The 13,720-nt window shown below is 40.3% G+C and overlaps 2 protein-coding genes across 5 annotated transcripts in view; one reads left to right on the top strand and one right to left on the bottom strand.

The window, feature by feature from the left end:
- loco (regulator of G protein signaling family member locomotion defects) overlaps positions 1–9,204 on the top strand; it is a 110,632-nt gene extending 101,428 nt beyond the window's left edge. For all 4 annotated transcript variants that reach the window (XM_089728812.1, XM_089728814.1, XM_089728815.1 and 1 more), the window contains 5 exons: positions 3,251–3,430; positions 3,902–4,159; positions 4,715–4,816; positions 5,834–5,921; positions 6,517–9,204. In XM_089728812.1, coding sequence (XP_089584938.1) covers positions 3,251–3,430; positions 3,902–4,159; positions 4,715–4,816; positions 5,834–5,921; positions 6,517–6,647 — 759 coding nt within the window. In that variant the 3' untranslated portion in view covers positions 6,648–9,204. The remainder of the gene's footprint in view (positions 1–3,250; positions 3,431–3,901; positions 4,160–4,714; positions 4,817–5,833; positions 5,922–6,516) is intronic.
- Positions 9,205–9,974: 770 nt separating this feature from the next.
- Positions 9,975–13,682, bottom strand: mRpL45 (mitochondrial ribosomal protein L45). Its single transcript, XM_089728820.1, has 4 exons — positions 12,545–13,682; positions 12,221–12,464; positions 11,341–11,729; positions 9,975–10,290 (listed from the first exon to the last, which is right to left on the bottom strand). Exons 1-4 carry the CDS (start codon positions 12,566–12,568, stop codon positions 10,000–10,002), a joined length of 948 nt encoding a protein of 315 aa, XP_089584946.1. The 5' UTR covers positions 12,569–13,682; the 3' UTR covers positions 9,975–9,999.
- Between the last annotated feature and the right edge of the window lie 38 nt (positions 13,683–13,720).

Raw genomic sequence — 13,720 nt, 5'->3', positions numbered from 1 at the left:
TTCAAGTGTCAATCGACGTATAATTGACAGATATGGTAAAGGGTTTTGTGATATGAGGCCTCCAAATGTGCCTACTTCATTCAACGCAACAACAGCAAAGGAATGTTGATTTAACTTCCACTCAAATTTTCCATAGACAAATCCTTGAACATCACACAACGGTTCCTCGTATACAAAATCACAATACACATTCGACTTGATGATATCGACGCTTGAAAGGCAAACGTTAAGCGACAATTCGCGAATTTTACAGTAGACTAATTTCAAGTTGAAATTCTATTTTAACCAATCTAGCTGTAGGATTGAAATGATTTTAATAGATCTAGAAATATATTTTTTTCGCGCATCGAATATGGTTATTGCCTATAATTTATGTATAAAGCAGTTATTGTCGCTTAGTCACGTTTGCCTTTCAAGCGTCGATATATTATATTAGACGCGTGTAAATATATAATTTATATGTGAAGTTCTAGTGGAAAATCACGCTTCTACTGTGAGTGTAAATATTTATCTGAAACGTTTTGTAGTGCTCGCTCGCGACGTCGCTATTTCTGCGCGACTTATCTTAATAATAGCGAAGTTTTCGTATCAATGCCTATTTCTGCCGTGAAGCAGTAATGCGTTTCGGTTTGAAGGGTGGGGCAGCCGTTGTGACTATACTGAGACCTTAGAACTTATATCTCAAGGTGGTGGCGCATTTACGTTGTGGATGTCTATGGGCTCCAGTAACCACTTAACACAAGGTGGGCTGTTAGCTCGTCCAAGGGTCAAAAAAAAAAAAAAAATTGTACTTTGGCGGCAACAGAATCGAATCCGTAAACCGCAGTCTATTGGCTTATATTATATCCTGCACTTGATTATTTAATACGAATCGGTAATAAGACACGTTGTGTGAACGTGCAGTGTATAGAATCGAGGTCGTTAACCTTGCGTTAGTTCTTAACATTTAGTTGCGTTACGTTGCGTGTTTTGAAAACGATCGCTAGTTTTTTTATTTCTATTGTATCGATAAGTCAACTATATCTTGGTCGTACTGGTGTTAATTGAATACGAGTGTACATAAGGATGAGGTCGAACCCTTAATTGCACAGTATACCTGCTGCCCCACCCTTCAAATTGGAATGGATGACTTCCTCGCGTCAAAAATAGGCCTACAAATACGCCACCCCAGCATTTGTATGTTCTCAAAAATTTATATATTATATTACAAACAATAATCCTACTAGAACCGATCTTTGAATCTTCTTCTTTGTCTCCACCTTATTCCACTAAGTGGGGTCGGCACAGCGAATTTTTCTATTCCATTCTCTTCTATCAGCCGTCATCTCAGCACTCACTCCTCTCTCTCTCATATCGTCATTTCTACACTCCATCCATGTCTTCTTCGGTCGACCTCTTCCCCCTCTACCAAACTACCATTTCCATACATCTCCTAGTCACATGCATATTCTCTCTACGCATCACATGTCCATACCACATTAACCGACCTTTGAATATCAGTTTTAAATATAATCGAAATAGTATATCTCCGGAATAGTTAATAGCATTATATGAAATGTCATTATTTACAGTTTGTACATATCTAAACATTTGCAGATCTATATATATTTAAAATGATTACATGTATATATGCAAAACAAATATTATGGCGTATTATTAGACATTCATCGGCGCTCTATTTGTGGTCCCAATTAGGTCGCGTTAACAGGCACGCAGTATCTTGAGAAAAATAACATGTTTTTTGTATTTATGTATCCTCTTTAAGATTTATGACATAATCATAAAATAGGTTATAATAAGTTATACTTTCTTGTCTAAGCTGATTAAAAAAAACAACTGAAAGTCGATAATCGAATGTTGCACATTTTTTTAAAAGAAGAACCTCATAGGTACCGTTTGAAAAAAAGTTTCACTCAAAAATCTCAAACCTTGAAGGTTTTATGTCAATTCGAAGTACTTATTACAATAAAACAGCAATTTCATACTTTAACCCCTAATATGAAACATAAGAACTGGTGAAGGGATAGCTTAAATGTTGTTTCTCTAAACGGAGCATCAAAGTTTGTGCTATAGTTTTACTGGACTAACTTTAACTTTTTTTTTATTGCTTAGGTGGGTGGACGAGCTCACAGCCCACGTGGTGTTAAGTGGTTACTGGAGCCCATGGACATCTACAACGTAAATGCGCCACCCATCTTGAGATATAAGTTCTAAGATCTCAGTATAGTTACAACGGCTGCCCCGCCCTTCAAACCGAAACGCATTACTGCTTCACGGCAGAAATAGGCAGGGCGGTGGTACCTACCCGCGCGGACTCACAAGAGGTCCTACCACCAGTATACTGAGACTTTAGAACTTATCTCAAGGTGGGTGGCGCGTCTACGTTGTAGATGTCTATGGGCTCCAGTAACCCATAAACACAAGTGGGGCTGTAAGCTCGTCCACCCATCTAAGCAATAAAAAAAAAAACAATCAGTACCGTCGGCACAAAAAGATTTTTTTTTTATACTAAAATCATCATCACGTTTTAGTGTCAGTATTACCCTACGCGAATAAAATAAGTGTTGGCAATCGCCAAAGATGTTTTACGGAAATGTGAAGTGCTGACCTTTGACGTTTGATGCTGTCGGTTTGGTACCACTTACGTCGCGTTGCATCTTTTATCCACATTGACGTGCGCACGGGTTCGGACCACCCTCCGGTGTGTTTGTGGCGAGAAGCAAACCATGCTTTATTTTCCTACCTATGCTGATAGCCTTAAGACGCTATTTCAGCTTCTCCTTAACGTGTAGGTGAGCTCACAGGGCTTAAACCGGGAGTGTTGCCAACACTGGCCCTAGCAAGAGCAGTACTTCGCAGAATCTACCACCGGATCGGAAACGCGACCCACTGAGAAGATCCGGCGAGAAACTCAGTGGGCTAAACCATACTCGTTTGGAGATCGCTATATAATACATAGTATCGAGATTGGATACTTAAGGGTAGACAGTGGCTTCGCTCTGCCCCTGGCGTTCCTGAAGTCCATGGGCGACGATAACCTCTCACCATTAGGCGGGTTGTAGGCCTGTCTGGCTACAAGGCAATGAAAAAACCTTATGTCCAAGGTGGGCGGCATTCGCATGCTGTATTTGAGTTCCAGTAACCACGTAATACCAGGCGGACTGTCAGACTGGCGGACTGTTCTTGACAGTCCTCAGCCCAACGATTGAAGCCCTACTTCCGCTCCAGCAGTACCTTATTTATATTCCAGGCGGTGAGGTCCAACCAACCAGCCGTGAGCCAAAGCTCGTTGTGCCGCGTGATCCTCCCAGACGGGGCCACCTCGGTGGTGCCCGTGGACCCAGACGTCTCCGTGGGCAGGATCGTGGACAGGCTGCTGCAGAAGAGGAACCTGCTCTGTCCCAACTACGATGTGTTCGTTGAAGATCAGGTAAGAGGATTATATTTTGCGAGTTTTTTGTCCATTATTTGGGTCGCGACTCCGGGTCACTCGTGAATATACGTCAGTTTGGAATAGTGGTGTAAGACTTTGAACCTACAATGTTTAGTATGAAGCAGGCCTTTATAAACCTTACCGATCCAACGACTCCCGGGTCCCTTACGGGTCATAGGGCAGACAGTGCGCGAGAGAAGTGAAACAAATTAGCAAAACCTGGTTCCTTAGCGTCTTTTAGAAAATAAGTGAAGTCTCAGCAAATTCCTACCATTTTAGTGGGATATTTTATTTTCAATATTAACTGAATATCGTACTTGAAATGATGTGTAGAAGCCGTTTTCGTTGGACAAGGACATTCTCTATCGACGTTGAGTACTGATCTTCCGTTGTGTGTGTCCAAGTTCCCGTCACGCATGACTCCTGGAGCCCAGCTCGTGCATTGATTGCATCGGCCCTCGTCGACAGGACGCGGTGCGGCCCGTGGACCGCTCGGCGCCGTCGGTGTGCGTGGGCGGCGCGGCGGCGCGCGTGGAGCGGCGGTGCTGCGTGTGGGTGCGCGCGGGGGGGCGCACGCTCGCGCTGCGCTGCCCGCCCTCCCGCACCCTGGCGCACGCCCTGCCCCCCCTGCTGCGCCGCGCCCTGCCCCGCGCGCCCCCCGCCCCCGTCCCCGCCGCCGCCGTGCTGCTGGACGGCCGCCCCGTGCACCCCGACACGCTCATGCAGGTAACACTAGTGGGCGGCATGTCAGCCCCATGAGTTTTTTTATTGCTCACCATCGATGGACTGGTTCAATACTTGAAAATACTCCTACCACCCGCACACGTGTTTGAAGTCTCCATTTTTACATTTTTTTAAGGGATTTTATGACCTGGTAACTAAGACCTTTAAGTCATGTCTTATTGTCATTATTATAATATTCTTATTTTTTGAAAAATGATAGTGAAATGAAGATGATTAATTTCATTAACTGGGATAAAATGAGATAATATGAGATTAAATATAATCTCAGTAAAATGGTGGTCATTTACTGAAACTTTTTCAGTGGACTTTTTGGAGGATCCCGAGAAGTTACGTTCAGCGGCTTTGTTTCATTTTTCCACGTTTATGCACTTTCACAGATATTAAACAGTTAATAAACCACCGTTATTACACATTCAAATTTGAAGAAACACTAAATAGACAAAATAAAACAAATCACACAACTTCACTCCTCGCGTTCCCGCCAAAAAGTCTCAATTTTTACAGTACATCATCAATATAAGCAATACCTGTCCACAGGATTTGGACGGAGCTCGCCTGCAGATCGTGGAGGTGGAGGAGGCAGCCGTGGAGGAGGAGCAGGGCGGCCCGGCGCCCCGCCTGCAGGACGACGACACCCAGGTGCGGGCAGGGTGCCACCCCCTCTTAAACCATAGGTTTTTCGCGAACACTCACGATAGTAGAATTGTTTTGTCCGTGCAGTTTGTGTCATAAACCATAGCCCGGCTAGGGCGGGGAGCATGTTGCGCGGCCGCAACACCATTATCGATTAAAAAAATGAGTCATCGAGGGCAGGTACACGGCGGCGGGGTTGTATACGAAGGGTGGTGAAATATTGTTATGTTATGAATCATTTGTTGTACCTACCTGCAAATTATAGTACATATGTCGAAGAGAAATGTGATTTTGTGCACTCGCTCTCTGAATTTCTTTAGTGACACAATGGTTACTCCTTTGTTTTGTACCAAAACTGCAAAATTTATTCAAATATTTTGCTTGTTGGCAAAAACATATTGAGCACAAGCACGTGTTATTATCAACAATGTGTTAAAATTTTTCACTGAAATGAAAATAGATCCCGAAAGGTTACAAAGTGTTAATCTCTGCCGTTCTCGTTAACTTGCTGCGGCGATATGTGGTGTAAGTGTTGGATTAGTGATTTTTTCTTTCATTATTATCACTAACCCACAAAATGACAAAACTAAATACACTATCGATAACGCTTATCGACAACAATAATGCGCATCACTATGTCCGTCCATAAGGCTCGTGAGTGGAAGAGAGAGCGAAATACTCGCTTCACCGCTACGATAATTCTACTATAGGGGCGGAATCGATACGCGAACACTATATTCGCCGGGATTAACCAGGTTATTTTCAAACGATTTGGATGCGGGGCTTCCCGGCACTTTTCAAGACAAATTAGTTCTTGCCTAAAAGCACGAAACTACAGCAACATAAATAAGTTAAGTGACTACAGCTTAGAAAAAACCCACGTCAAATGGTGGTGTCTACCCACGCGACTGACACAACCTTACCGGTGGTGGAGCGCCTTGTGAGGCGATTTGGATCCCAAAGTAACTGATACCAAGTCGATATTCTGACAGAGTCGTTGAGTGAGTGTGTTGTTGTTGACAGAGCACCGACGCCTGCAGCGGCCGGGAGGGCGGAGGCCGGGTGCGCGCGGCGCTGCGCCCCGGGGCCGCACTGCACCACCACCCGCCAGGTACTAGCAACACTACTCTTACTCGTCTACCCCGCGCCTACCTGATGATAAGTTGGTACCGGATCCAGTAGACAACATTAAGAGCAGTTCCATCACCTGCCTTCAGACAAGCCTAAAATGTTTGCAGAACCTACTCCACTGGTCCATTCAGCACGTAAGACTACCCGCGTGGCGCATCTCCATTGTTGAGATGTTCCAGCGAGCAAAGCGGTCTGTCCAAATATGGTCCTTGGGCGCTTGTAATAACGTTCATATCACCTTGGGATCAGTGGAAAACAAATAGTATAAGTTCAAATTTCGTGACGCCTCAAAGTAAAGTAAAGTCTACTCGGGTCGTTGACTTGTCAGCTGGCAAACAGTTGTAGTACATTGCGTGCCGCTAAAAAAAGTCAGTAAATGTTTTCGATCGTGATAGTAACATTGCCGTGTCGGTCCCAGTCACAACTAGTCTTTATTTTCGTACATCGAAAGTTCTGGAAATAATCACTGACGCTGTTAATACTGACCTTGCTGGTCACTCATGACCATATAAAAATTACAGAAATAAATGTTAATCGTCTAACCGACGACACTAAACACGTTATTAACATTTCAGATTTCTTGGAAAACCTCAGAGAGACGCAGCGGCAGAGGTTACAAAGCAAGCCGGATGATCCCCCCCTGGCCCCCCGCAGCCCCCCACCCCTGCCCCCCAAGCCTGCTCACAGAGCCCCCACCCTCGTCTGAACGGACACCGCTCGACTCTTGGATTCTATTACGCACGGGCGACCCCGCCACCGGCTGGAGCCAGGGTCGACCGCCCGCTGTGATGCTAGTCACGGAGGACACCCCGGGGAGCACTCGAGTTACTCCCAACCTCCGCTAGTCCCACACGCGTTCCTCTAATGGAGGACAAGTTGTCGGCGTGCGTCCCCGCGTGATCGACCGGACAGTAGCGTCACTCGTGACCAGAGGACATCGCACCGCCGCAGCCACAGAAAGGCGCCTCACGAAGGTTCATTAACTATTCAATAATAGTCTCGTCGCAAATGTGAATATTGTTACGCGCTGGGGTTCGGGATAAATAAAAAGTTCCACCAAAGTACAAGTTAACACTATATTTATTTTATCACTTAGAACACTCACAGAACACTTTCAAATTCTCAATTCGCATCAGGTGATCCGTTCGCTGCTTTGTTTCGGGTATCATCGCTGCAACGCTTTTATAGTCGATACGACATCCCTAGAATTATCGAGAACATTCCGTACAAGTCGAGTATTCTGTTTCCGTTATCTGACAATAGATGGCGTTGTACTTCTCGATCGTTCTAGATGTTACTAAATCCTTCGATATTCGTTTCGGCTGTTCGGCGATAGACGGCGTTACTCTTACCGGCGTAACAATGTTAACGTTGTGATTTTTTATTACTAATAAGAAAATAAATTTAAAAAAAAGAACCGTCTGTCAGTCTGTACTCGCGAACATCCGACGTTATGTCTCTGACGGCCGGCCGAAGATGTCGCTTTGAGGGCAGAATGTCGATTGTTTAACGAAAATAACTCTTCGCTCTATTATAGTAAAGTATTATAGTAAAATATTACAAAGCAATGTTACTACTGTACGTCATCCGTGGGTACGATTCGTATACTTAATATTGTGCGCCACGCAGGCACGTGACAACAAATTTTTTGAATTGAAATTAAAGCTATATTCACGGCCAACGAAGCGAACACGGAAATTGTAGAATAATGGAAACTTCTAACATATTATATGTGGAGACTTAACAAAACACGAGATTAAAACCGTAATTTGATTGTGCCTTAAAATACTTTAACCCTTTTAAAGCTGAGCTTATTTTCATATATTTTGCAAGAATTACTCAAGGATTTTTTGGAAAATAAAGCACCTTATTAACTAAATGTGTACAGAATCTTAATTATTTTCCTCAAACGCAGATGAATTTTCGTAATTATTTCTATTATGTGTAAAGGTCAAATCAAACCACCTACTCCAATGAAATTATTTGTTTAATATTACTGTATTTATTTAATGATAAAAGAATAGTCGGTATTCCGACGCTTCGCACTATATACGTATTAATAAGGAGTCGATATATCGACGATTCGCGATTTAAGGGTTAAAATACCTTAAATAACGAAGTTCATTGCTCGCGGTGGATACGGCAGTTGTAAACGAAAAGTAACATTACTTTATCAAATCTTTTAATGTTCGTGGGTTTTGTGAACCGTATCTATTCAATTAGACTTCTTGAAATTTTTACAGGAAACAATTTTAACTGGTTATGACTTATTCTGTTTGTTATGTAAATAATTGAGCTTCGTATTCTCAGTTTCCTATGTGTACATTACTACGGTACATAATGTGTTTATAATTGTGATTTTTAAAGTTTATATTAATTTAATAAAATTAGTCAAAATATTGCGAGTCAGGCGCCTTCCATAGAGATAAGACTGCACTAATGATATAAGCGCGGAACTAATACATACTTTACGAATGTAAATTTATAAAAAAGTACACGTCTAGTTGTAATATTAATTTGTTAATTAATCGTCGCATTTGGTTTTTGAATACTAACCAAAAATAAAATATACTTCATTGTCATGATTAGATCTTATTTTGCAAATTAACACTAATCATACCAACACTACAAGTACTTATTTCTACCACAGCGGATAGATAATGGGTATACGATAAGTATTACTCAAAATAAACTAAATAAAACAAAAAAAAAGTATATAAGTAAAAGTATAAGTATATAAGTTAAAAAAAAGTCAAGATGTCAAATGTGCGAAAGCATTTTCAATACAAAAGTTCAAATTTGGGTCATTTGACCCGTTATGGTATGTTTAGTGTTAATTAATTCCAGGCCTTAGTGTATACAGGGTGGGACGTTTTGTTGTATTTACTTATGTAAGCGTCAGTGGCCGAATGAGTGCGCCGCCCGCACTGCGTCTTACGCTACAAACATTGATGATAGTTATTTAGGTTAGGTACGCGTTAAGTTCATAGTAATAAAATTAACCGCTAGTGATGTATTCACACCTAAATAAGTCCTGAAGTTGTTCACTCGTTGAGTGGATCATTAAATATTGGGTACTGTGTATCTGTGCAATTCGTCTTATATTAACTACTATATATATTTAAAATTTATAATATTACTTTCTAACCTATAAATTGTCGTAAGACATAACACGTCCATTTTAATTTATTTGTACAAATTTGTGAAATGTGAGAATGTAACATAAAAAAAATTGAAATTAAAATATTGATTACACTCGGAAATTTTTGTTTTATTTCGTTACGTTTTTTTGTTTATTGACGGTGATGATTGATGTTAGTGGCGGCGGTTTGGTGCCACTGTGGACTTTATGGTCAGAAGCAGATTGAAGATGAACTTCAAACTAACTCAGTTTACAAAGTTGGGTCATGATCTTGTTATTTTACTTTAGCTCAGCCTGCGGACGACCACATGAGCTTAGAGCGCCCTCTGGGAGTGCACGCTAGCAAAATCAACGCTTCACTGTTAAGTTCCTCAAGCATGCGATCTGGTTTTGTTTTGTGTAATAAAAATCAAATCCGAAAAATTATAATTTGCGTAATTACTGGTGGTAGGACCTCTTGTGAGTCCGCACGGGTAGGTAATCTTCAGCCGCAAATGAGTCGTCTATTATCAAAGGTGGCAATCTGTGCATTTGAACAAAAAAAAATTATTGATATATCAATACAGATTGATTTGATTATAATCGTCTCCTTCAAAGAATACGGTTCAAAACCTGCATTAAATAAAGGCTAATACTTAACCTGTTATTTATCTAAGATGTCGTTCAGAAGAGTTTTGTAACTGCCAATGGAATACAAAGTCAATAATTCGTTTTTCTGATTTACCAATAATTGTCCAAAAGTCACATTGCCGGCTTTGATAATAGTTGACTCAAATAAAAGAATTGGGTTGCATTTTTTTAAACCGCAAATAGGATCTTTTACTGTATACACGAACCGAAAAGTAAATCCGATATTAAGTTGTCGACTTCGCGAAATAAAACAAATTTCGGACTAGCTAAATACGTTTATTTACAACTACTTCGCTTCAATGGCCGGCGGCTCGGGCGCTTCTGCTACTGTATCGGGCGGCGGGCCTTCGGGCTCCGGGTCGGGCATGACCCTCGTCAGCTTCGAGGGCTCCTTAGGCGGCGCCCAGTCCGGGATGATCTTTTCGTGCACTCTCCAAGTGCCGTACAGGTTGGAGAGGTGCTTCTCGAAGACTATGTACTCCAGGACGTCTTTGGCCAGGATCTCGCTGCCGTGGATAAGGCGGCCGAAGCGATCGTACACGGCCAGCTGCTGGCGCGTGTGGAACCGGACCGTCACCTGAGGACAACGGACACACAAGTAACTTACGACCCGTTCGAACATCGACGACAAATAATGATAATTAAAATCAATCATCAGTAAACCAATTATTTGTTCTTGCGAAAAAAAAATATTTTTTTTTATTGCTCTGATGGGTGGACGAGCTTATAGCCCACCTGGTGTTAAGAGGTTACTGGAGCCCATAGACATCTACAGCGTAAATGCGCCACCCACCTCGAGATATAAGTTCTAAGATCTCAGGTATATAACGGCTGCCCCACCCTTCAAACCGAAACGCATTACTGCTTCACGGCAGAAATAGGCAGGGTGGTGGTACCAACCCGCGCGGGCCCTCAAGAGGTCCTACCACCAGTAGGAATGGTATAGTAATAGTATGGAATGAGGAGTAGCTTGCGACCCATTCGTACATCGACAATAACCGACAGACAACATACGACATATAATGATAATTAAAGTAGTCATCACTAAACCAAACATTTGTTCGTTGCGAAATATAAATGATTTATTATTTGCCACAAATGACGTCACACGCAATCACATATGTAACACGGTAATGTTCTAGCGAGTTTTATTGAATTCGCCTGATAATTCAAAAAGAGGCATTCTGCAACTCCCAATTGCTTCAATGAAAATCTCTCTAGATCTCCATGTGACCAGCTCAGGACTAAATTCTATTTAATTCTGCTAATTGAAGGGCATATTGGAAGCTCGTGGGATCAATTCTCTTACAATACTAAATGGTCTTCAACCTCACATTGAATAATGAAGAGCAATCACACTGTCATGCTGGTCACTGAGTAACTAGATAACATTACCGTCATACCACTTGGTTAGAATCTAACCTAGACTAACTACTACCTTTTGAAGTTCTAGAGACACTGCAACTCATTTGATACTGAATTAAGAGGCATAAAAATGCATAGTACAAAAATATAGATAATTTTATTCCACAACAAAAACTTGCTTAAAAAGTAGCTCTTTTAGATGTGAACAGCAATGTCATTTTCAAAAATACAGTGATTTATTTGAAGATGGTGTAGCACATACCTGCCCAAATATATTCTCCTTACTGATGACATCTGTGCATCGTGCATGTACCACCCTCGGCGGTTCCAATGACTCGAGGAACTTCCATCTGATCGTCTTCAAATGACTGTTGTGTCTAAACTCAGAATAAGCTTTCTCTGTCACATATAATCTCAATGCTCTCTTATCGTTGTTCACCAAGCTTTCGTGAGCTTTTATGTAAATATCCTGAGCATGTGAGGTGAACTTTTTGGAGTCATAATCTTCATCAAACGATTTAATCTTACGTATTGCCATCATTGATTTTGATTTCTTTTCTAAAAGCTCTACTGTTTGTTTGGCACGTGAAGTTGACACTATAGAGGCTTTACCGTCGCCTTCTGGTGGGACATATGCTTCGAAGACTCCACCTGGAATTATCAGCAGCATATTTGAAAGTCGGTTTAAAATTTTCATACCAATGTATGTAAAAAATGATTTTATTGTAAAAAGATGCGTGGGTGCATGGTATCAGTGGTCATAAGTATTTTATGAACAGATATCAGTAGAAGGGTTATTGTGATAATATCCTGAAAAGCATCCCACGCTTTGCAAATAATTAATATATGTAATTTAAAAACTACAAAAGCAAATAAAGGTTAAATAGCAAACCGAACTAACAATTAATTTCATCTTTTTATTCTTAGTTTATTCTTGTTGTATATCTTTTTGATTATGGTGAGGATATTAGATCAACATTATTTAATTGCTCTGTTTTTGGTTCTTTATGTTTGTGCAAAATGTTCAAATCAATAGGATATATTCAAGTCGGTGAATGTGACATTGAAAGGTTCAAAATAGCTAAGAAAATTTCGTTATAAACACAGTGTTCCTTTAAAAGTATTTATAAAGATTGTCGAACCTGTAGCAGATATATAGAATGGACGCTCCATCCACGGTCTCGGCGGCAAAACACCCTTCTCCTTCATCTTCTGCCGCAGTTTATGTGGTGGATAAGACGTGTGGTCTTCATTAAAATCTGGAAGATCTATCTTAAGGAATTTCTGAGCACGTTCCTTTTTAAACTTCGGGTTATGATGTTTCGTTGTGGTTGTGCGAGATTGCTGATTGCAAATCAATGCAGGGGTTAACCTTAAGGCGGAAAACTGGAAATTTCAAAAAATTCTATAATGCCAATGATTCTGCTGTGTACTTTTATTTTGTTAAGAAGATAGTTCCAAATTACCTTTAATAGTACTGAGTTAGCCATTTCTATTTTATATTATTTTTTAAATCTATAATGTCATCTCGTATTATAAACAACCGGATAAGATTTAATGCCTGGGCACCTACTATTGGACTATTGGTACAAATATATTAAGTGTATAATCTATGATTGGTACTACGTTTAGAGTATTAAAAAAAAGTAGATTTAGATTTCTATGATAAAAAAGCACATTTAATTCTAATACTATTCCGAGGTAAGACGTATTTATCGGAACAGTCAAACGGAATAGGTTCGTTTATGAAAAAACTTGGAACTGTTGTCTATAAACCGAAATAGCTGTTCCAACTGTTCCATAATATTCCATATATTGCGTTGTTCCGTTCCACAGAAAACAGACAGAAACGAAACAGTTTGGAACAAGCTCTTTTCCCTTTTCACGTACAGAAATAGAAAAAAATAGCATATACATTCTGTTCCCAAATAGTTTGTAACATGCTCTTTTCACCTTTCACTTTTGTAATCGAAAAAGATAACAATAACATTAATATGCATACACATTTTGGCAAAAGTAGTTACACATATCATTAATATTAATAAATCAAGTAGCCAGTCCTAAGCCTGAGAAAGAATGAAGGATTGGTTTCATTTCAAAAAATTTATTTAAACCATTTCATACGTGTTACTGTTATGGACTGTGATTGTTATATGGAACATTAACATTAAACCTGTTGCAATACAACAGGCTGTTATATTGGAACAGGCTACTGGAGTTGTTCTTTCACTAGAACAGGGACAGGTGGAACAGGTCTCTAATTTCAGCTGTTACAGACATCCCTAAATTTTTAGTCTACATTTGACAATTTTGGTATTTATTGTCCTTTGGAAAGACAAAGGGAATAAGTTCCATACAGTCAAAATTTTCATAACAAAATCAATACCATGTCGGTTAAATAAAAAATGAGTATTGGATAAAATGAAATGAAATAGAATTTACAGAGATTAATGAACTTATTAGAAGAAACTGAAAGCCACGGCCGGGCCACCCGTATTGTTTTCTTTGTCTACTTTTACACTCTCAAAGTTTTTATGATTGTTAAAATATTATGTAATAAATTGATAAACTACATAAATTCACACAACATGACATCTTGCGTTCTTTTTTTAAATTCAATGCTGGCTCAAGGTAGGTAGTCG

Source organism: Bombyx mandarina, chromosome 07, assembly GCF_030267445.1.
Source record: "Bombyx mandarina strain Sakado chromosome 07, ASM3026744v2".
Classification (NCBI taxonomy): Eukaryota; Metazoa; Arthropoda; class Insecta; order Lepidoptera; family Bombycidae; genus Bombyx; species Bombyx mandarina.
Note: the sequence above shows the minus strand (reverse complement) of the source record. Positions and strands in the feature narration are given on the sequence as shown.